A 22,709-nucleotide genomic window follows, 5' to 3' on the forward strand; every position below is an offset into this window, starting at 1 on the left:
AGATGAAATGGATGAAGATGTCCTAACAAACAATAGATGACAAGGGAACTGGAACAAAGAGAAGAACAAAAATGAGAAAAATTAGACTATGCCAGACAGACTGGACAAAAAGATGAATAAATATGACCAATGTAGATATGCCGAACAACAAAGTACAGAACAGCATACAGGGGAACTGAATGACTGATGAGGACTATATGATGTCAATAGGCACAATTTTCCCTTATCTGGAGATGGCAAGATGGTGGAATACAAGTTTGCCCTAAAGAAATATTCCTGTGCACCAATTAAGTGCCAGGAAAGAAGGTCTACTGGAGACATTACCGACTTGCCAGTTTTTAAAGCTCCTGGTGGTGAATTACCAGTCACTTATGGGTCTCAACATACCACCTCCTAAATTTTTCATCTGCTGGAAAGGCGAGTAAAGTAGCTAGTTTTCTGACTGGATATCAACTGCTAATTTAATTTTCCTTTGCAACGGCGAGGGCATTGGGAGTTGGTGAGGGGATTGTGGGGAATGGTGGGACTCCACTTAACTCAATCTGGGCAATTGAGGGGCATGGACAGACTCTGAACAGCATCTCTTGCCTTCCCAACCAATTCCCTTCACCCTGTGACACCCCTTCCCTTTCACTATCTTGTAAAAAGCCAAACAGCGAAGACCAACCTTCTCAGGTTTGTGTCCTCAAGGTTTAGCCTCAACCAACAGTGTTTAGGACCCCAAAGCTGCTAGCATCTGATCATCCAACAGTTTTGCCTGACTCAAGATCCTGGTGGTTAGGCCTATGATAGGGCTGGCAACTGTCCAGCCAGCTCTTTATAAACTGATTGGTACAAAATACAGCAAACTTTCTCAATAGTGGAGGTAGTGAATTAGTCTGCACCTAACAGCCCACCCTTACACTTCATTTCAAAGAGATACATTCATGGCCTATTGTTGTTTCTCTATAATATTGCTCACTAACTCACCAAGGATCTGGAACAGAGAGGATCTGGAAGTTGATTGAACTGTAATGGACAGAGGAGAACTGACAGAAGAATCCCAGAGTGCCAAAACATAGGGAAGAGGGTCCAGGATTCAGGAACAATAGGAAGTGCTTGCAAAATAGGAAAACAGCAGGTGAGTGTTCACATCTGGGAGAGGAGGGAAAGAGTGACTGAGGAACCAGAAGGGAGATCATAACATTCTGGATTACTGACAGATTCTGCTATTCTGAGAGACAGAAAGTGGATTATTGGGAGCGCTAGGCTACAACAAGATGTCCTGCATATCACTATTTTCTTCTACTGCACTGGTGGTTTATCATCAAATATCCTAAAGGCTGAAGTTTCCTTTTTGCTTTTTCTTCTTCTTTAAATGGAGTTGCTAATCATTATGATTTCAATAACCTATTTTAATGCTTCTTTCTTTAATTTGGTGCCAAATTTTGTTGATCACACACCTGCAAAGTGTCTGATTCTTGCAACACAATGGTAATATCCCAGGCTCTGGGCCAGAACAACAAGGTTCAAGTCCCATCTGCTCGAGAGGTGTATCAGAATAACAGGTTGCTTAAAAATACCCACATCAAAAACTACTGTCAACACTGGGTCAATAAGTATATTCAAGAGAGATTGACAGATGAGTAATCAGTAAGGAAATCAAGGGTTCTCTGAATAAGGCAGGAAAGTGGAGTTGAGGATTATCAGAAAGACCATGATTGAATTGAACGATAGAATGGACTCATTGGGCCAAATGGCCTATTTCTGTCTTATTTTGGGACATGCTGAGATTGTGAAAAGTGCTACATTACAGCAAATTCTTACATAATTTAACAGTACCTTAGAATCCTTCGGCCCATTGAGTACACACCAAACCTCTGAACAGCATTCCACCCAGACGCACCCCTAGACTGTATCTCAGTAACTCTGCGTACTACTGGACACTACAGGCAATTTAGCATTGCCATCCATCCAACCTCCATATCTTTGGACTATATTACTAGCACTGTATTAATAAAAAATGTTGTTGCTATTGTCTGGATTCCAGCTCTAGTTCAGGGAAAGAGTGTAGGAAAATTGAGGCTGTTAATCTTTATCAATTATCTGAGGTATTTAGAAGTGGCCATTATTAAGCACAGAGCTGGGAAAAATGCCTATGTTGTTTCATGCAATTTATACCATCTCATGCAATTATATTTTATTTGATGGTTGCATATTTTGGTGAATGAGCTGAAAGTACAGTCCGAGAGAAACAAAAGTACATTTATCATGTACACCCTCTTATTGTGAAACACACACAGGGTCAGAACGGCAACGTACTGCTCTTTTGAACCAAACTTTCTCAGTTTAGCTAAATTCCTATTGGAATAGATTCTAGTTGAAAGTTGGCTTTCTTGGGAAAGTTTAACATGAAGTCTGTACTGTAATAAATATTGTATTTGAACATATCAAGGTGAGACACTCAACATTCAGAATAATTAAACAGAAAGCAGGTTTACTTTACCATCAACCCCAGCTGGACACTTTCGCATTTGGTTTGTGGCATTTTAAAAATGCCATTGTAAATGGCACTGTTTGTCGGAACAAATTTAACACGTGGAGGTGAGCGCCTCTCTTTTTCGACCTCCAATGTATATTTAAGAGCTGTGCAGAGAAAAAAAGACAAGTGAATGTGGGGGCCTGCAACTATAATTGGCATCTCTGTAGAACATCTCAGGTGTAGCAAGGTATTTTAAAGAACATAAAGTTGAGTTGAAAAAGTAACAGGAGATGATAATGAGGAAGGGAAAAAAGGGACAGAGTCACAGTAAAATACTTTGAACAAACGCATCACCAAGGTATTAGGTGGCAAGTTGACTATATGCACACTGTCAACAAACTGACACCCTAATAACAAATGAGGATAACATTCATGAAGTAACTCCATGAAGGCCAGTATCCCATCACCAAGTCACCCTTTATTTACATGTGCAATGTACATGACACTGATCCAGCTCCCTCAGAGCCAGCTCTCAGAGTGAGCAGAACCTCTGACACTCCTGGGGTTTTTTTAACCTCTGACACTCCTGATTTTTTTAGAGTGAACAGGCATGTCTGACACTCCTGTTTATTTTTTCTTTTTTTTATTATATATTAACCCCAACACTCCCGCCTAACTGCGGTAGTGCTTATTTTTTCCCCAGCATCCATGTTGTGTGTGTGCAGGTGTGAGACACAGTGAGAGACACAAGGTGCATGAATCTTTATTCAGTTTCCACCACTAGGAAGAAAGGAAGACACCCAGTGGCCAGTGGCAAGCAGTGCCCTTCACATCAAAGGGCAGTGCTGTGTGGTCAAACAGTGAAGGGGAGGGCAGGAATTAAATCAAAAACACTCCTGTTTATTTGTTTTTTTTAGTGGCCAGTGACAAGCAGTGCCCAAATCCTGTTTATTTTTTTTTTTCTTTTTCTTAATTAAACCCTCACACTACCGCCTAACTGTGGTAGTGCTCATTTTTCCCCAGCACCTATGGTGTGTGTGTGTGTAGGTGTGAGACACAGTGAGAGACACAAGGTGCACAAATCTTTATTCAGTTTCCACCACCAGCGAGATAGGAAAACACCCGAGTGGCTAGTGACAAGCAGTGCCCTTCACATCAAAGGGCAGTGCTGTGTGATCAAACAGTGAAGGGGAGGGTAGGGACTAAATCAAAATAGAATTGGAGGGAGAAATGATGCACTCCACTCCCTGCGGTGCCCACCTCTCCCTGAACAACTCCAGGGTGTTGGTGGACACCGCATGCTCCTTCTCCAAGGACACCCGGGCTCTAACGTAACCGCGGAAGAGGGGCAGGCAGTCGGCCCTAACGACCCCCAACACTCCTGTTTATTATTTTATTAAACAAATTACAAAAACAGTTTACAACAAACAGTTACATTTACAGCTGCAGCAAGAGACAGCAATTTTACAAGGGAGAGGAGCAGCAAAGCCAGGCCCCAAACCCTACCATTTAAACAGTTTACAGGGACATGAGGACAAACCTCAAATCCCAGTTTCACAAAGATATAAAGAGACAACAGCAGTGACAGTTGTACATTAGACAGTACTGTTACATACAAAAGTGCAGATAATACAGACCCAGCAAGCCCCCATCCCTCCCACCTTCCGACCACTAAGGCAGCCCGCCCCTACCCACCTTCCGGTTCTCGGTCCACCCCATTCCCCTTCCAGTTCTCGGTCCGCCCTGACGCACCTTTCGACCACCTCTAGGACAGCCCGCCCCGGTACCTGCCCAGGGTAACACTCCTGTTTATATCTGTTATCAGGACTCCTTGATTGGACCAGGATAACAGCTCTAATTAGGGAACTGATATACTATGAAGCCCACCTGGCTGACCTCATTCCTATCCCTACAGTTCGCAAGTTAGAAAGTGACCATTTCAATTGCTGCATGGTAAATATTTACTGGAATAGACCACAGGGTATCTTACGGATGGTAACTGAAAGGAAGCATTGATGGTTCACATACACTTGAAATTTGAGTCACAAGCTTTTTTTCTTGGTCAATTGTCTCTGTACAAAGTCTAATTGGCTACCTGTTATGTTTTTTTAAATGAACTTACTTCCTACTTAAAGGAAATAAATAATCATTTAACACATTGATCTTAAATTTTAAACACAGAATAAATACTTGGCTGGTTCAGATCAATGGTATTGTTGTGTTTTTATTATTCACAATGAGTTAGGAATTATATTTTTGTTTAAATATATTTCCAGACTGCCATACCAGTCATCACTGCATTGCACTCAGGAGCCAAGCGTCAGGCCCGGGGTGAGATCTGTAAATTACACTTGATGAAAAGCTCCTGTAGTTTTGGTTAAAAATGTAGTTATCTCAAGCGCTGTGGCAAGAGTAATAGAGAGGGTGTTGGGGACCAAAGTCAAGGTGGACCCAGTTTCTCTCTTCTGGGTTTGGCAAATTTATCTCCCTTAGATGTACATGGGAGAAAGCTTTTTAGCACCCTCACATTTTGTGCGAGGAAGAACATTCTGATGTGCTGGGTGTCTGAGAACCCTCCAGGTCTGTTGGGGTGGCATAAGTTAATTATGGAACATATTCCTTTAGACTTTCTTACAAATATGGTGCACCAGAAAATGGACAATTTTTATAAGACATGGCAGCCCGTTTAGAATTATTTGGAAGCAGACCTGTCCACCATTTTAATTAGGGCTTTTGTGTAGCCATGGTGGTTTGGTTTAATAAACCTGATGTACTGAGAGGAAGAATTTCGAGCAAACATGGGTTTAATAGTTGATGCTCTCGAAGGTTGAGAGCTGAGGTCTTGTACTGAGCGCATTATTTATTTACTGATGTATTATGAGTTTTTTTGTACAGTAGTATAGTAGTTGGTTTATTGTTTATTGTAGGTTTTGTTGTTATAATGTTATATTTTCATATTTTTGTAATTTTATAATTTTGGAAAGAAAAATGTTTTCAATAAAAATATTTTAACAGAATTGTGGTTTATCTCAAACTTCTGAGAACCACAAGACGCAGCACTTACCCAGATATATTAAGTTAATATTTTGATTGTTGATGATTTTGAACAGTTCAAGATTTCAATATCAGATTGAACATTCAGTTGCTCAGCTCATAAAAATTAGGCAGATCCCACAACCACATCTAATGATCTCTAGTGAGATCAGTATCCTATAGCTTTACATGCACTGCCTTGTGGAAATGTGGTAGCTCATGGAGTGCTGATACTTACCAATATTACGATTGTACTTCCTATTTCCTGTGCTCACAATATATGAGAAGCAAACGGTCACTGTGACACTAGATGAAATAAAACACAAGCAAAGCTTTTACAGATACGTTTAATGTGTGATATGAAGTTGATCTATCATTCAAATCTTTACATACTTGTAGCTATTTAATTTGCTTTTTGAAAATACCTGATCAATAGTTACATCCAGATGCCACCCATTCCATTCCCAATATAACAGTTTACACCGTTGCAAGAAGTTACTATAATTGCTAACATCAAAACAGATAAATCTTCAGATTTTTATGAGCCTTAAATGCTTGACATTAAAACATTGCCCCACCTTCTCTCTTCCTCTCAGAACAAGAAGTATATTATGGTTAAATTCTGGGTACCAAAATCTCTCTTTCCCAAGATTGAGATGCAGCAGTGTTTCCCTTGGACTTTCACACAAAGAGAAAGAGCTCCAGAAGCTATCTACAGATGGCATATGCTAATGAATTCTGAATAGTATGGACCATTGCTAGCTCCTTTGTCATGGTGTTCCACCTTATCACATTTAAGTTCTTTGTTTTGTGGTGCACTGCTAGTATCCTACACCTATGTTATAAACCAGAAACAAAAACAGAAATTGCTGGAAAAAGCTCAGCAACTCTGATTATAGAGTCATAGAGTCATAGAGATGTACAGCATGGAAACAGACCCTTCAGTCCAACCCGTCCATGCTGACCAGATATCCCAACCCAATCTAGTCCCACCTGCCAGCACCTAGCCCATATCTCTCCAAACCCTTCCTATTCATATACCCATCCAAATGCATCTTAAATGTTGCAATTGTACTAGCCTCCACCACTTCCTCTGGCAGCTCATTCCATACACGTACCACCCTCTGTGAGAAATATTTGCCCCGTAGGTCTCTTTTATATCTTTCCCCTCTCACGCTAAACCTATTCCCTCTAGTTCTGGACTCCCCGGCCCCAGGGAAAGGATTTTGCCTATTTACCCTAACCATGCCCCTCATAATTTTGTAAACCTCAATAAGGTCACCTCTAAGCCTCCAACGGTCCAGGGAAAACAGCCCCAGCCTGTTCAGCCTCTCCCTATAGCTCAAATCCTCCAACTTTGCCAACATTCTTGTAAATCTTTTCTGAACCCTTTCAAGTTTCACAACATCTTTCTGATAGGAAGGAGACCAGAATTGCATGCAATATTCTGAGGAAGGGTCACTCATCTCGAAGTGTTAACTCTTGATTTCTCTTCATAGGTGCTGCCAGACCTGCTCAGCTTTTCTGGCAATTCCTGTTTTTGTTTCTAGGTCAGAAATCCAGGTTCAAATCCCACAAACTGTGAAAGGGTATTATATCATGCCCAAATAGGTGATTGAATTCTTCAAAAAAAACAAAAATGTCAGCATGAATAATAAACAATATTTGGAAAATAACGGATTTATGCTCTTTTGGTTTAGTTTAATTTCTGTAGAGTTGTTCACAGGGCTATGACCTCTTAGGTGACACAATTTGCTCAGTGTTGAAATGTGGTATTGTAAGCTGCAAATCAGGATTTTACATGAATGGCAGGATCAGGGAAGAAGCAGATTCTTTCATCCCTTCTCAAGATCACTGTGTTCACTTGAAGAGCACACTATTCTTGTTGAACTTTCATGAATTGGAAGCTAGCGAACCACCACAGTTTGAGTCCAAACCCCTTGTGCCTGTAACCTGGATAAAGTAACTTCTTCTTTTTGCTATGCCCATCTCCACCTCCAGAATATCTCCTTTCCCTCAGTAATCCAATAACAGGGATGCCCTACCTCTCTCATTGTCACATTTCACAGGATTACATAAGGTTTACAGCACAGAAACAAGCTATTTGACTCTACCAGTTCTACCCAAGCTTCCTCTCACCTTTCCCCATCTTAGGTTCTTGTTGTAACCATCTATTCCATTCTCCTTCAAGTGTTTGTTTAGCTTCCCTTAAATACATCTACACTATGCACTTTAATAATTTTGTGTGGTAGAGAGTTCCGTATTCTTACCACTCTTTGGGTGAAAGAGTTTCTTCAGACTTCCCTATTGAATTTCTTGGTGACTATCCTATTTCTGGTTTCATAAGAGGAAACACTCTTCCTGTATCCAAATGTTTAATAATTTTAAACACTCTGAGCAGGTCACCTCTTAGCCTTCTTTATTCAGGAGAAAGAAAATCTAGCCTGTCAACCCTTTCCTAATATGTAAACCCATGTACTTCTGGTATCATCCTTGTAAATCTTCTTTTAGGACAAGTTTTGCCTTCTCACCTGATGGGGTTCTGGGTCAGGGAGGAAGAAACTAAAAACTACAAGAAGAGAACAGATTCCAAAGAACAGTGAAGTTAGAAGCAACAAGAGAGAGAGGTATGAAGTCCTTGGTCGATAGTGGAGACAGAACAGTGGTCCAGAGCCCGTCTAAACCAGGGGAGCTCTGAATAGTTCAGAGACCCAGTGATGAACAGTGGGAGCAAGTTAGCACCTGAAAATCATTGCCAAGGAATAATAGAGCCAGGAGGCCAAGCTAAGAGAAATGGGAGAACAAAAAAACTGAACTCAAGGCAAAGGTGCAAGATGACAGACAACCTCCAGCAATTAAAGAGAAAAGTTCACAAATGGCCAATGCAATGTTATATTTAGTGGTTCCACACTATCCATGGCCTAACTAGAGGCACTAGAGTTGGTCAAAACCCAAGCTTCATGTAGTTGAAATATTAGACAGAAGGCAAATGTGACACTGAAGATAACAGCGCTGTTTATATGTTTAGTAAGACTCTCTACAAGTACTTAATAATACTTCACAGGGATTTAGAGCAACACTTCGATCCCAAATAATAGTGATTAATAAAATACACAAACTTCATCTCGTCTTACTTCGGATCTCTTTTTTTCTCATTTGCTATCAAATTTTCAGTCTCTTCACATGTCTCCATCTCAATTCCCAATTATATAATTGATATTTGTTATTGAAGTGTTTGCTGACACCAACAAACCATCTATAATTACTAACTGTGCATGTTCAACTCTTATTTTTCTGACAAAGAAGGAGATTTCATTTTTAAAGATCTACTTTGTTTGACACCTTTTCACACTTATCAATATATTTAAGCAGAAATGTAATCAGTGGTTAAAATATACTGTAAAGCATTATAGAGTGGTCTCCCCTGGCTTTTGTTCGAGGATGGATACATGAATAGGAAAGTTTAGGAGGGCTATAGACCAGGCAGGTGGAACTAGCTTAGTTTGGGATTATGTTCGGCATGGACTGGTTGGACTGAAGGAAAAAGTGAGGACTGCAGATGCTGGAGATCAGAGCTGAAAATGTGTTGCTGGAAAAGTGCAGCAGGTCAGGCAGCATCAAAGGAGCAGGAGAATCAATGTTTCGGGCGTAAGAAGAAGGGCTTATGCCCGAAACGTCGATTCTCCTGCTCCTTTGATCCTGGTTGGACTGAAGGGTTTGTTTCCATGCTGTATGACTATGACTCCAACACAACAGCATGGTTGGAATCTGAAACTCTTGAGAACCTCCAAAAGGTGTTACTTTAATATCAGCAGTCACCCATTTATAGTGTAATAATGTCATTTGGAAAATCCAGAACTTTGTGTAAAGCTCAGCTATATTGCATCCATCACATTTTATGACACTATGCCCTTTGCTAAAATGTTATTGGTGGCTGTAAATGAACAAATTGTCAGTTATCAAAAGTAAAAGCTATTTCAGAGAAATTAACAATATTTTGAAATGCTTACCAGGACTTTATGGTGCAGGTGCTGGGATCAATGATGTTTGGATGCACAGTGAAATTCTTACTAATATTAATAACTGGCCGAGATCTGGAAACAGACACATGCCATTAGTTTCAGAAATTCCATCACTTTTATCCAACAGGCTCTGGGATCTTTCATCCACTTGCTGCCCATACCTATTTTTTTGCTGAAACTTTATAGGTGCAAAGATTGGAAAAGGAACAGGAACTTAAATTATGTAAATTATTTCCCATCTGTGGGAATCTCTGACAAATTTATGTTTTTCACACATTTCTGTGAAATTTTCCTGCCATTTTTCCCATGTTAGATTCCTGCAACACCTTTATAATGGGAATTGTTTATTTAAACTTGTCATGTGGTAATTTCATCCTTTTGCCACTTGAGGTGGCATATTGCCACTGTCATATATCTCCCAACTGCTCAGCCTGCTATGCAGGGAAACCTTTAAGACCCAGCTAACTCTATTTTTCTACTTTTTATTCTTAATGATTTCCTACTGAACTAAATAATCATCCAGAGATTTTGCTTACCCTCAGACCTGACTAGAACGTGGTAATCCTCTTTAAAATTACTTAGTTTCTGTGAGCAATTTTTCCAGTCAGGACCGGAGTCTGATCTGTCCAAAATGTATCCATCAGAGACAACCAGACAGAAATCGACTGAATGCAGGCATAATGTTGTAGGTCAAGGTACACCTTTTTATATAACACTTGCAGCCGTAATTTAAAAGCTCAGTGTCCCAAAGCACTTCAACAGGGACGGAGAAAATTTAAATGTGCAAATTAAGTGAGTGGATAGAGTGGCAGGTGGGTTGGTTGCTAATGGGGATTGGGTGGAAGAGAGAAGCCAACTCTGATAAGGTGGCCCATGGGGGAGTACAGGTCAGCAGGAGGTATTGGTTGCTCATAGTATAATTATAATCTTCTTATGTTACCAGAGGATTATCATTGTTTGTCAGTCTGAAGGTAATCAGAATCTCTGTACAATTAGTTCATTAAGTAGTAAAACATTAAGAATTAAAACTAGATAACTATTGAACTTAAGTGAATCAGAATCCTTTGGAATTTAACAAACTTCTCCGGAGGGCTCTAGAAACAGAGTAATTGCTCATCCAAAAATTCAATTTCCCAGGCTCTTCCCATTGAATTAGCTATATCAGGGGATTCTGCATGTTCTCAATAAGCAACTCCAAACTACACTGATTCAGCAAATCCATGGCCATCAGAACATCACAGAGAAATACAGTTAAAATAAATGACTTTAAAAGGGAGTCTGAACAATGACAGTATATCGTGATCCAGTTACCCCTGCTGTCTTAAATTTAACTCATACAACAACTCCATGACCACATCATACTTGTATAAAGGTGGTACCTCAGTAAAATGACTCTGTCGGATAATGTTCCAATTAGAATGTCAGGGTAATCATTCCCGTCGACATCAAGTCCTCCACTGATTGAATAGCCAAATGTATTGATAGGCTTAGTTTTCCCCAGATTTGCACCACTGATGACCTTGAAAATGAAAATGAATTCATAATTTATTGTCACAACATTTAATTTGCTCACTTAATATGTTATTTCCAAAGAAATTTTCAATTTCCATGAAAACAATTCTACCCATGATATTTCTTAACTTTCGACATGCTGTCCAAAATTCGACATTATTTCAAATTGTATATAGCTGTGTGTTTGTGTCAAATGGTTTTTACTCATGCCAGATATTTGATTGTTTTTATATTTATTTGGCATAACAAGTCCCTTAATAGAAAGAAGAGACAGGAAAGGACTGCATTTGAACCCAAATTAGATTTGAACACAAGTGTCATATGTGAAAAAATATATTCACACCATTAGAAATAAGTGGTGCTACTAAAAAGGGACATTGCCTTTTGATAATGTCCCAACACTGTATCTTTTCAGTTTGGTGAGGAACTACATAAAACATTTTTTAACTTCATCACCACCATGTTGTACGACACTAAACTAAGATATTTTATTTCTTGATGACAATTAAAGTGCTTATTTTGGCAGTCAGCCTGAGCTATCATATTACCATAATGAAACAAAAGGCCATTTAATGATGAAAGTGTCAGTGTAGAAACAGCAGCATAGTTTTGTTACTGCACATACAGAATCTGTCACAGACTGAAAATTCACAGATGATCAACGTAGCAGCTGTGAAATTGAATTTTCAGAGCAATATATTCTTAATTCCAGAACCAAAGGACTGAAATTATTCGCTGAGGTTCTTGTGGTAGACCGCACATTTCTTTCTGGGAATGACATCAGTTAACCAAGGCTTAGCTTTGAAATAATGATTTTTGATAATGCAGTTTTGTTGATAAGTTACTAGTCACAGAGAAAAGCAGGCATTCTGTCAGTTCTTGTTCGAAATTTCAACTCCATTTCAAAAAGTTGATTGATGCACCAATGTGTTAGCTTTGCTCCACTCAGTGGTAGCTATCCTACCTGTGAATCAGCAGTGGGTTCAAGACCCACCTCCGAGAGATTTGTGCTCAGAAATTGAGGTTCATATTCCAAGGGGTGATGGGTTGGCTGCATTATTGGTGGCACTGTATTTCATAACACTTTACATCATGACCTTTTCTGCCCTCTTACAAAAATATAAACATACCATGGCATTATTTCAAAGACGAGGAGGTTAATTAATTTCCTGGCCAATGTTTACCCCACTCAAAATCCATGAGAAATAATTATCTGGACATTGTGGTTTGTGGGTCTGCAGTTGCCAATTGGGACTAAAGTTTTCCGACTTTACAACAATGACTACACTTCAAAAGTGAGCATAAAAGACATTGTATAAATAGTTTCTCTCTTTAATGAACAGGGTTCCTAACCACACCATTCCTGTCTGAAGGCACTGACCCCTTCTTGGAGAATGCTATGGCTGACAACTCTGCCAAGAGAATATTTAAAGGAGGTTCTGATAGATTTTGATCAAGTGAATGGAGTAAGACCACTGACCTCTGGAGAGTGAAAGGTGAGAAATTGAGTAAAAATGTATCCCACATGGTGCTATCTGAAATTTTATTCTACAGAGAGTTCAAATCATTCCCCTGCCTAAAAATATGCATCAGAGAACCAATTGTTGGGCAGTTGCTCGAATGCTTGCACAGTCAAAAACTACATGAATCAAAAAAATGCTACAATGGGATTAATGTTTGTTTTTAGTGCAGACAGTGAATGGAAGGTATAACTTGGCTGTACCTTATATAACCTATCCAAGTTTCCTTTCCAATGGCACCATTAGCAAAATATTTCAAATGAAAATCTTTTTGTCTTTCATTTTTATCTCGTCATCAGAGCTTACAATTCCAGGTAACTGTCAATGTGCTGTCACCAAACAAAATGAGAAACAGGATGTGATTGTGCATATTGCCCATGAATAAGTATTTAGAGTATAAATTTAAACCTTTTTGAATTGTTGTAGATGCTCATGTTGTTTCAGAAAATATAACTGTTTTGAATATTAAATAAATTTGATGGTGAACTGAACACCTTGGGTAGAGGAACAGTGGGAGAGTCTGGGTGAGGTACTGAAGAGTGGCCAGGGGTCATGGAAACACTCCTGATGCAGCTTACCATTCTCAAGGTGGGGAAAATAAATAACCTCTGTTTTTAATATAAATGGAAACATCAATCTAACATGCTTTCCTGATGACGTAGCAGGAGGGACTTTAAACTAGAAGGTCAAATTTTCAAGAGCTCTGTGGTTTATTAACTTCATGTGGGAAAGAGAGAGAATCCAGAGACACCACTGTGTCAGCAGAACTAAAACTAACATCAAATAAAGCACACAGGAACTCAAGATCATCAGCCAGGCAAGGCACTCATTCTGTGACATTCTCATGTACTTAATAATTTCCTTCAAAGAGATCTCCAAACAACTAGCATTTTGTCAACAAAACCACACAGCAATAGATTGCTGATGGGCAAGACTCAGCCAAACTTTCAATGAAACTCTTCAATGAAGTAATCAGTTGTCCTGATTGTAGGAATGGCTATTTTTTCCCTATCTGGAAATCTATTTCTATTTACCAAGACTCCCAACTTGCCCAGAAATTCTTGTTCTACAAAGGTTATGTCCAGATTCAAGTTCCAGTCTACCTCTGCTAATCAATCAGGAGAGGATAATTTGTCAGGGATAAGCAAAAATTGAATTGCCATTCTCAATGGTCTCTATCTCAAATGCAGAGAGCCTGAATTTATGCCCTGATACTTGCTTGCAATAGGAGGGTACTAGTAATGATGGGAATATATTGAGATCAAGACGACATCGCTTTGAAACAAAGTGTAATGACGATGGAGGAGGACGATAGAAAAGCTGCTCCAGTCAGTTGTCTTTAGTAAACTTCTTTTTTTTTGTAGATTATAGAAAAGTGTAGCTGTGAAGTAAGCGGGAATTTTCCTCTTACTTGTGTTCCTCAACAGGTCTTTGATCTATATACGTTGGCCTCAATAACATCCAACATTTTGGAGTTGTCGCTAAAGCTGAAGTTTGGAAACCAGAGAGAGAAATGTTTAAAATAGAATTTAAAAAACTGAATAAACAAGTCAATATAAGTATTTGTATTTAAAGAAGATCTTCCAATAACGACCTAAAACACTTCATAGTTAATTAAGTTCATTAGCCATAACTGTAATGTCATGCAATACAACTATCAATACATTAACATGATTTTTAGGTACCAATGAGATAAATGATCCAATAAATGGTTCTGAATGATGTTGGCAAGACAAAATGTAGGCCAAGATACCAGGAATTTCACCTGTTCTTCTTTGGATGGTAGTAGTTTTATGTTCTACCTGGGAAGATAGAGGACCGTATCTCATTGGGCAGCATTCCATTAGTACTGCACTGAATAATCTTCTGATTCAAAGGCAAGTACATTAAGTCTGAGCCATCACTGACACCAAGGCTGTCTTTTAATAAAAGATTTAGAAGCATTGCCCTGGATTATTACCTCCTCTGGGGAGGAAGGCAAACAGAGTAACATGCGCTTACAGAGTCGAAAATTTAGATTGTGTATAAATAGTTTAACATACACGCTTGCATGCACATCTAAACACACTTCACATCTCCCCCTCCCCACTCCAAAAAATGTTGTGACTGAGCGTAAATCATTAACTCTGTTTTTCTCTCCTCAGACCTGCTGAGTTTCATCACTTCTTTCTGTTTTTACTGTGAATGTATAAATGATCAAACATCTTCATTGATATGATAATTTAAATCATGTCTGAATTTGTAATCCTCTATTTCTTCAGGATTGTTTTTCTCCTCTTTGAAGTGCTTCCTTGGCTGTAAACACCTGATGTTTTGCTCTAAAGCCCCTTTGAAAGTCTCTGGAATATCTATCAGGATATAGAGGCGCCGGTGTATGACTGGGATGAACAAAGTTAAAAGTCACACAACACCAGGTTATAGTCCAACAGATTTATTTGGAAGTACTAGCTTTCGGAGCACTACTCCGTCATTGGGTAGCTGTGGAGCAGGATCATAAGACACAGAATTTATAGCAAAAGATCACAGTGTCTTGCATGCTACAGATACTATAACCTGGTATTGTGTGATTTTTAACTTTATCTACTAGGAGGCAGACAACAGTGCCGTAATTATGCTTCCTATTTCATTCTGATTCTCCTTACCTTGTCCTAACTTTACCTTACCAAGTCCTAATTTTGTGATGTGCCTGTGTCACTGTTGCTGAGATAGAGATCAAATCTCTTTCTCTGCTCTTTGGCAGAGGTCACCATTTGCTGCAGTTTTAGCTTCTTATTGAACACTGCAAAGATGAGCTGTGATGGGGCTCAATAATGGTTATCCTGTATTCTGCTCAGTTAGTTCCTCATTAAAACCTCAGATTGTTTCCTGTTTCAAATCTGTAAAAGTTATCTGCAGTGCTTAAGCCACATGTGATTAAAAAAAAGTTACTTTTTCACAACTCAGAAACATCACAAAGCATTTGACAAGCAATGACTTGCTTCGGTTGCTGTCATGTAGGTAGTACAGAATCCATTCTGTACATTGTGGTCTCTGTTGAACAGCAGTAAAATTAATATCTAGTAAATAACTATTAAATATCTACCTCCCCCGACTGCACCTTCCCAACTTGCAAATTCAACCACTGCAAAAGACAAGGGCAGCAGAAGCGCAGGACCACCATTTAAAAGTTTCCCTCCAAGACATACACCATCCTGACTTGGAAATATATCACCATTCCTTCACTGTTGCCCGGTCAAAATCCCAGAAATGCCTTTCTAATAGTCGTGCTGGTGTCCCTACATCCCCGAGATTGCAACAGTTCAATAGGCAGCTCACCACTACATGTCTATGGACAGTGCTGGCCCAGCTAGAAACACCTGTGAATGAAAGTAACTGAAATAATTAACCAGATAATCTACCTTTGGTCGTACCAGGAGGTGAAAGAATGTTGGCTAGGAAACCATGGCTCTATATTCTTTTTAGAACAGAGTTCTTTAATATTTGAATCGCTCGATAAATGTCAGGCTGAGCTTCAGTTCAGTATCTTTGGGAATTCAGCATACCCTCAACTACCCACTGGAGGGTCACCTTAGATTATGTGCTGAAGTTGTGGTGAACTGGTTGAACCCACAACCTTCTGACTTGAAGGTTACAATATTGTCAGCCATGCCAAACTAAAAAGCCCATCAATAGAAAAGAATGGAAATCAAATAATTCTTTTTAATATTCTAGCAACCATCTAATGAGTGACAGTTATAACAAGCAATTACTGGAAGCAATATTGTTATTGAACCTAAATGTCTTTACGCAGCCCCTGTAGCATGAAGCCCTGGATAACAATCAAGAATCCCCGCACATCTGTTTCCCCAACACAGAGAATACCAAAGGCTAACATCATCCAGCATCATCCCATCTAACTCAGCCATATCAATGGGGACTCGAGATTAAATCTAGAACCAACAATAAATACAGCAGCTACCCATAAAGCCACCTGGTACAAATTTTTGCAATTACCTCTTTCTTTCTTTTAAACATGGATCAGCCCAAAACATGAATTTTATTTTTAAAAATCCTTTCATAGGACTTGGGCATTGTTGGTAAGGCCAGCATTTCTTGAAAATCTCTAATTGCCTTCAAACTGAGTGGCTTGCTAGACCATTTCAGAAGGCAGTTTAGAGATTAAATTAGATTCCCTACAGTGTGGAGACAGGCCCTTCAGCCCAACAAGGCCAAACTGCCTCTCCAAAGAGAACCCACCCAGACCTATTTCTTTCTGACTAATGGGCAATTTAGCATAGCTAATTCTTTTGGCCTGCACATCTTTGGACTGTGGGAGGAAACCCACGCAGACACAGGGAGAATGTGCAAACTCCACACAAACATTTGCCCAAGGCTGGAATCAATCTTGGATCCCTAGCACTTGGAGGCAACAGTGATAACCACTGAGCCACCCCGCCACCCCAACTACATTGTTTGGACCAAGAATGGTATACAGGCCAGACCAGGTAAGGACTGCAGATTTCCTTTTCTAGAGGATGTTCATAAACCAATAGGTTTTTATAACAATCATAGTTGTATGGTAAGCTAATTACCAAGTTTAGCTTACAATTCCAGATTTTAATTAATTGGAATTAAATTGCACCAGCTGCCACAGTGGAACTTGAATCTATGCCTCTGAAACATTAACCTGTGCCTCTGAATTAATAGTCTCCCCCTGAGTGATTGCATACTCAGAGGAAATGCCCTTGCCCAGAGAATGGAGTGTGTAGAGCTTGCTACCATAGGTGTACTTAAGGGAAACAGTACCCAAAGGGAATCCAGGTCATTGTACAACGGAGCGGGGGATAGGAAAATCTGTTCCATTCATACAGCACATTACAATTCGATGAGGATGGACACAGGATGCTCAGGAGAGAAATCAACACCAGCATGAACCGGTTGAGTCAATAGCCTGTTACGGTTCTAAATTTTATGTGACTATAGTCTCACAGTTCCGAAAAGGTCATACCTGAATAGGTTCAGGATTCAATCCATCCTTGCTGCCGTGGTAAATGAAAAGCTTGCCAGGACCATCATATGGAGCTCCAATGGCAATATCTGTGGAAAGAAAACCTTTGCATTTGAACAGTCCTTAACCCTGCAGTCAAATGGGAAAATTCTCACAAATATACTTGATGATTCACTAGACCAAGATTGCCTGGCAGTTCAAGCATCACAGGAATTTGGTGTTGTTTCTCCGTTTCCCCCATTGTGCTAATTATTTGAAAAGGATTATATTTATGAACATCTTATCCTCTGGAATGGAGCTCGGCAATTAATTATGGTGACTGAGCAAGAAAAATTCACTTAATAACAGGGATTACAGGATTTCTACCTCTGTGAAGGGGATTATTTTCAGCTTCATTCTGTTAATACACATCAGTTGTCTTCTGAAGGAACGATTAAAAGATTTTGTAAGACGAGATTGCAAGTACTTGAGGGATAGATTTACAGATCACAATTTTTTTTACAGACTATAAGTTTGAGGCAGTTCGCAATCTTCCTCATTTACTTCACCAATAAATGACACCAAATGGGACTAGCTGTGACTTTCTCTTTTACCTGCTATCAGGTTGCACTTTGGTCATAGCTGAAGTTGATAAATCAGTCTGGACTTCCACTGGGCCTAACTCCTCAGCTCTGAGCAGGACAGCGAAATGCATTTCAAAGGGTGGTGTGTTCAGACAGGGTCTGTGCAGCTAAATAGGGGGAGGCAGTGGTGTAGCAGTAGTATCACAAGTCAGAACTCCAGGCTAACGTCCTGGGAACGTGAGTTTGAATCCCACCAAGGCAGACGGTGAAATGTGAATTCAATAAGAAGTCCACTTCAATTCACTGATGTTCTTTTTAGGAAGAGAATCAAACCAACAGCAATGGGGGAAAATTCATCCAGATGTCCTGCTTAGTACACATTGAATATCTGCTGACAAAATGAAAATTGGTGGATGTTGGGTCAGACAACAGAAAAATCAGGCACACCTGTACTGCCTCATACTCTCGTGCTCAGTACTCACTATCCAGATTCCGAAAGCCACTTAGGAATGACAGTGGTGACTGCCTGTGAAATCATATTGCAATGAGGACTTGATACCTTCAGATGAGAAGGGAAGGAAAAAAGTGGATGTTTGCAAAAAATATTTCCTGGAGGGCTAACGCAACGTCAGAATCAGTTTGAATTCTCTTGCAGTTGTAAAATAAAGTTTGGCCAGTTGCTGCCGAGATCCTATGTCACGTCATTTAGACTGGAGTCACATAGACTTTGCACTTTGACAACAGGAAATTAATGGACCCAGAACTTAATCATGATCATAATTTCATAATAAGTTGACAATGTTGCATAAGACCCATTGGCTAAACTGGTAAGTGTGAATGCTGCAGTGGTGCACTGAACTGCTCTGAAACTGGGCTTAAGCTATCTCTTTTGGGACATGGTAAGAGGCTTATTATGTCGTTAGCTGTGCTTTTACTACTATATTGGCAATGTCGGTGATGTCAAGAGTAACTCACCCATCTCTCCATCACATTAATACTGATTTTCTTGAACAGAAACTGCTGAATAACTCTTTATTTGGTTGAACTCTCTCTCAATGGATCAGAACAGGCTTCACTGTAACTATGAGCAAAAATGTGTTGTTTTCATTATCTATTATGTTTTACAAAGTGTCAACAAGAAAGAGAAAGAAGCGAACATATCCGCTAACAGATCTCAATACTCTTCCGGCTTTTAAACGAGACAACCTTCAAAGGACAAAATGTAAATAAATCCTTCACCTCAGCAGACAGAAATCTCTGCTTTTCTTCAGTCATTATGAACAGCAACCTTTGACTTCGAAGCAACCACTGCATATTCACTCTTATAGATGTTGTCCCACAACTAAACACATCCAGAGCGGAACTGTTTTGACCTCTGTTCATTTCAGTCAATTATTTCCTTCCTGGTGTAGTTATACTAAGATCTAGTGCTCTAGACTGGCCAAAAATGAATGAATCCAAACTGTTGGATTGAGTGGAGCAGAGTGGGCAATAACACAGTTGAAAGCTCCCTGCAGAAATGTGCCAACAATATTTTTTCTGTAACTGTGACAGAGAACAGCTGGTATGATGCAGAAACAGCAGAAGGGAAGATAAATATTGGTGTGACAGTTAGAAACACACTGTCAAGTGATCATGGTATCAATCTGGTTTGGTTGCACCATTATGACTGCTCAGAACTGTGGACTGGGGACAAGTGAAAGTCACGGCTCAGCTACAACCTGAGAGCAGGCAGAAGGGAAACTCGCAGTTCGTCCCAGTCTGGGCCTTTGCTGATGTACAAGGTCTTCCCATGCCCTGTTACAGAAACGGACATGGCTGAACAGCAGAGAGAAAGGATGACAAATTAACTGCACTGGAGGTAACATTTCAAACACTTCAATGCCACATTTCGAAAAGATCAGAGAAGTTCTTCCTCCAAAAAAAATAAGTGGGCATGCCAGGTTCTGTCCAGAATTCATGTCCCATTGAGCAAAGTTCAGGAATACCTGGCTTTGAACGATGTAATTGTTAGCAGGTCATTAATTAGAGAGAAACCTCAGACCTCCTCCTGTTTTTCATTAATAAAGGAATTTCACCCCACCAGATGTTGAGCCAAATGTAAACCTCCAAGGTGCAGTGAAAGCCATACCATTCTGAGAATAGGTTACTTTGTTGCAGAAACCACAAGAGAGTTGTCTCTTACACTTCAGTAAAAGCAGTTTAATAATGCGGTGCTCTGTGACACTTTGAAATGTTTAAAGTGACAATGTTCTGAACTGTACCCCCCCACCCCCACCCCCACCCCCACCCCCACCCCTTTGATCCTTTAACAATGGAGACATTCATCTGTGTGCTGCTTGGGTGAAAGATCACCAGTTCCTGTCGCAGACAGTAATGCAATCAGCATTTGAAGGAACTTTCAGCCATCTGAACTTTTACAACAGAGTGAGATACCACAAACTGTAGCTGTCAGGATTTCTTTTAGGACAGCAACCAGAGCTTGTGTATGGAGCACACCTGTAAACACAAGAGGCAGATTACAAATTCACTATCACTTTCTGACTGTTGCATAACATTAACGATCTGGATTTTAATTAAACGCAAAACCCACACGATGTAACAATGTTGAAAGTGCTAATTTAGGCTCATAAGTCTATGAATATCTTTAATAATCAGGTTTTGTTGGAAGCAGTGGGGGCAACATTTGGGAAAGCTTTTCTCTAGGCACTCAGTATAGCAGAAAGTGAAACCTGTTTATAAAAAAGTTTACTCCAGTGGCCCTCTCTTATTGGTTGAATTTTTAGAAGTTTAATCTCTGACCTCTGATCAGATGATGTTTGATCATGTGACACGTGGCCGTTGATTGATTGATTCTGGCATTTGCCTGATAACATTTGGGTTTCTCGGTGTCCAGTTATAGAGAGGAAGGGGTACAGTCAGGAAGACAGAATTAAAGCCAAAAGTAGATAAGCTGTCATCTTACTGGATACGCACTGAATAGCAGAGCAGGCTCAAGGGGCCCAATGGCCTACTCCTGTCCCTAATTTCTTTGTTCTTTTGTCACTTATGTTTCATGCCAACAGTTGATATGTGTGAACCAGAAAATTCAACCTTCAAGTATGAAGCTCTATGCTTTCCTTATTGTTAATCATGGCTTGAAAGACATTTATTCAGAAAACAATATATTGACAGTAACACCGTGATATGACAGGGAACCAGAGCCATACGAAAAGTCAAATAAATCTATTTGTATCTTTTTTGACTGATAAATTATAAAACCTCCAAACTATTCAGGCAAGAGTACACTTGACTACTGAATCAGATCATGACTGATCATCTATCTCAAAGCTACTTGCCCGTGCTCTCCCTACATCTCTTGGCATTCGGAAATGTATTAAATTCTGATCGAACAAGCTCAGTCATTGAGCTTCCACAGCTCTCTGGAGTAGAAAATTTCAAAGACTCATCATAGTTTAAGTGAAGAAATTCCTCCTCACTTCAGTATTAAATGACCCACCCCAATGCTGAGATTGGGTCCCTTGCTTCAAGACCAGGGTAACCATCCTACTTACATCAACCCCTGTCATGCTCCTGTATGAATTTTATAAGTTTCAATGAGATCACTTTTCATTCTTTAAAAGTCGAGAGAATACCAGGTCCAGTTTTCTTAATCTCTTGTTAATGCATAAATATGGATTAGTTGGAATAATGGTGACCATGACAACTATTGATGATGGCTGTGAAAACCCATGAAGTTCATTAACTGGTCCAAAGAAAATCTGTCACCCTTAGCCTGGTCTGGCCTATGTGCGACTCTGGACCAACAGCAATATTGGTGACTCTTAACTGCCTTCTGAAAAGGCAACTCAGTTTAAGGATAATTAGAGATGGGCAACAAATGCTGGCCCTCTCAGTGATGCCTTCATTCCATAAAATAATAAAAGAAAACAAAAACTCATACTTTCCCTGCTGTGTAAAGTTGGTGATATGTGTGTACATAAGTCAATGCAAGGCAAGTTTCTAAAATAAATGTCTTTCTTAGAAATGGGAATTCTTTTCCCAACATCCACAACAGTGGAGAAACTGTTCTATCCCCAAGGCTGAAGGGGATATGTGTGTGTTCAGATGAGGTGATGATCGTGACTTTCCTTGGACCATCTGTTCAAATAAAACTGCCCCCAAAAGACACTGTTGAGGTAAGTTCAAACAGCTCTGAAATCAAGTGGTATCAACAGATTATTTATCATGTTGACAAGGGTATGACATGCAGTGGACTGCAGACAGACATTCTCATACTCCCTTTACAGAGCCAGGTCAAGAGCGAACTCAGTCAACACTGAACCAGTCTGTAACTGGAAGTGCTGGAAAATGGATTCACTAAACAAGTTTCAAAATAGCTTTGGTACAGCACACTATTTACGTCGACTGAGACGTGAAATTTCTGTGAGAATTTATCCCAGGAAATCATTCTTTCTCCAGAATCAACTCCTTGCCAAGGCTGCTACAAATAGTGTCAACTTAACAAACTCCAAACAGAGTCTACATAGGCCCGGAACAACTAAAACCAGACTCCAGAGTAGACAGTTCACGAATCCTATAGAGTTACTTTAAAGAGAGAGCTGCACATTT

The 22,709-nt window shown here is 39.7% G+C and overlaps 1 protein-coding gene and 1 long non-coding RNA gene across 8 annotated transcripts in view; one reads left to right on the forward strand and one right to left on the reverse strand.

Moving 5' to 3' along the window:
* The window catches only part of LOC122539936 (uncharacterized), a 77,151-nt gene that overhangs the window by 49,858 nt on the left and 4,584 nt on the right, over positions 1–22,709 (forward strand). For 2 of the 5 annotated variants that reach the window (XR_015752497.1, XR_015752496.1), the window contains exons 4-5: positions 12,372–12,524; positions 22,123–22,276. This is a non-coding gene — a long non-coding RNA (uncharacterized LOC122539936). Of the gene's footprint in view, positions 1–12,371; positions 12,525–16,338; positions 16,522–22,122; positions 22,277–22,709 lie in introns of all 5 variants that reach the window. The other 3 variants (XR_015752498.1, XR_015752499.1, XR_015752500.1) reach the window with 3 other exon arrangements.
* itga3b (integrin, alpha 3b) overlaps positions 1–22,709 on the reverse strand; it is a 167,652-nt gene that overhangs the window by 40,186 nt on the left and 104,757 nt on the right. For all 3 annotated transcript variants that reach the window (XR_015752495.1, XM_043675133.2, XM_043675134.2), the window contains exons 8-12: positions 17,536–17,624; positions 10,896–11,035; positions 9,505–9,588; positions 5,733–5,800; positions 2,486–2,625 (exon numbers count right to left, since the gene is read on the reverse strand). Coding sequence is in view for 2 of the 3 variants with exons in the window: in XM_043675133.2 (XP_043531068.2) it covers positions 2,486–2,625; positions 5,733–5,800; positions 9,505–9,588; positions 10,896–11,035; positions 17,536–17,624 (521 nt within the window). In the remaining variant the exon portion in view is untranslated. The remainder of the gene's footprint in view (positions 1–2,485; positions 2,626–5,732; positions 5,801–9,504; positions 9,589–10,895; positions 11,036–17,535; positions 17,625–22,709) is intronic.

Source organism: Chiloscyllium plagiosum, unplaced genomic scaffold (assembly GCF_037043375.1).
Source record: "Chiloscyllium plagiosum isolate Xiang-an unplaced genomic scaffold, Cpla_swu_hap1 HiC_scaffold_32, whole genome shotgun sequence".
Lineage (NCBI taxonomy): Eukaryota > Metazoa > Chordata > Chondrichthyes > Orectolobiformes > Hemiscylliidae > Chiloscyllium > Chiloscyllium plagiosum.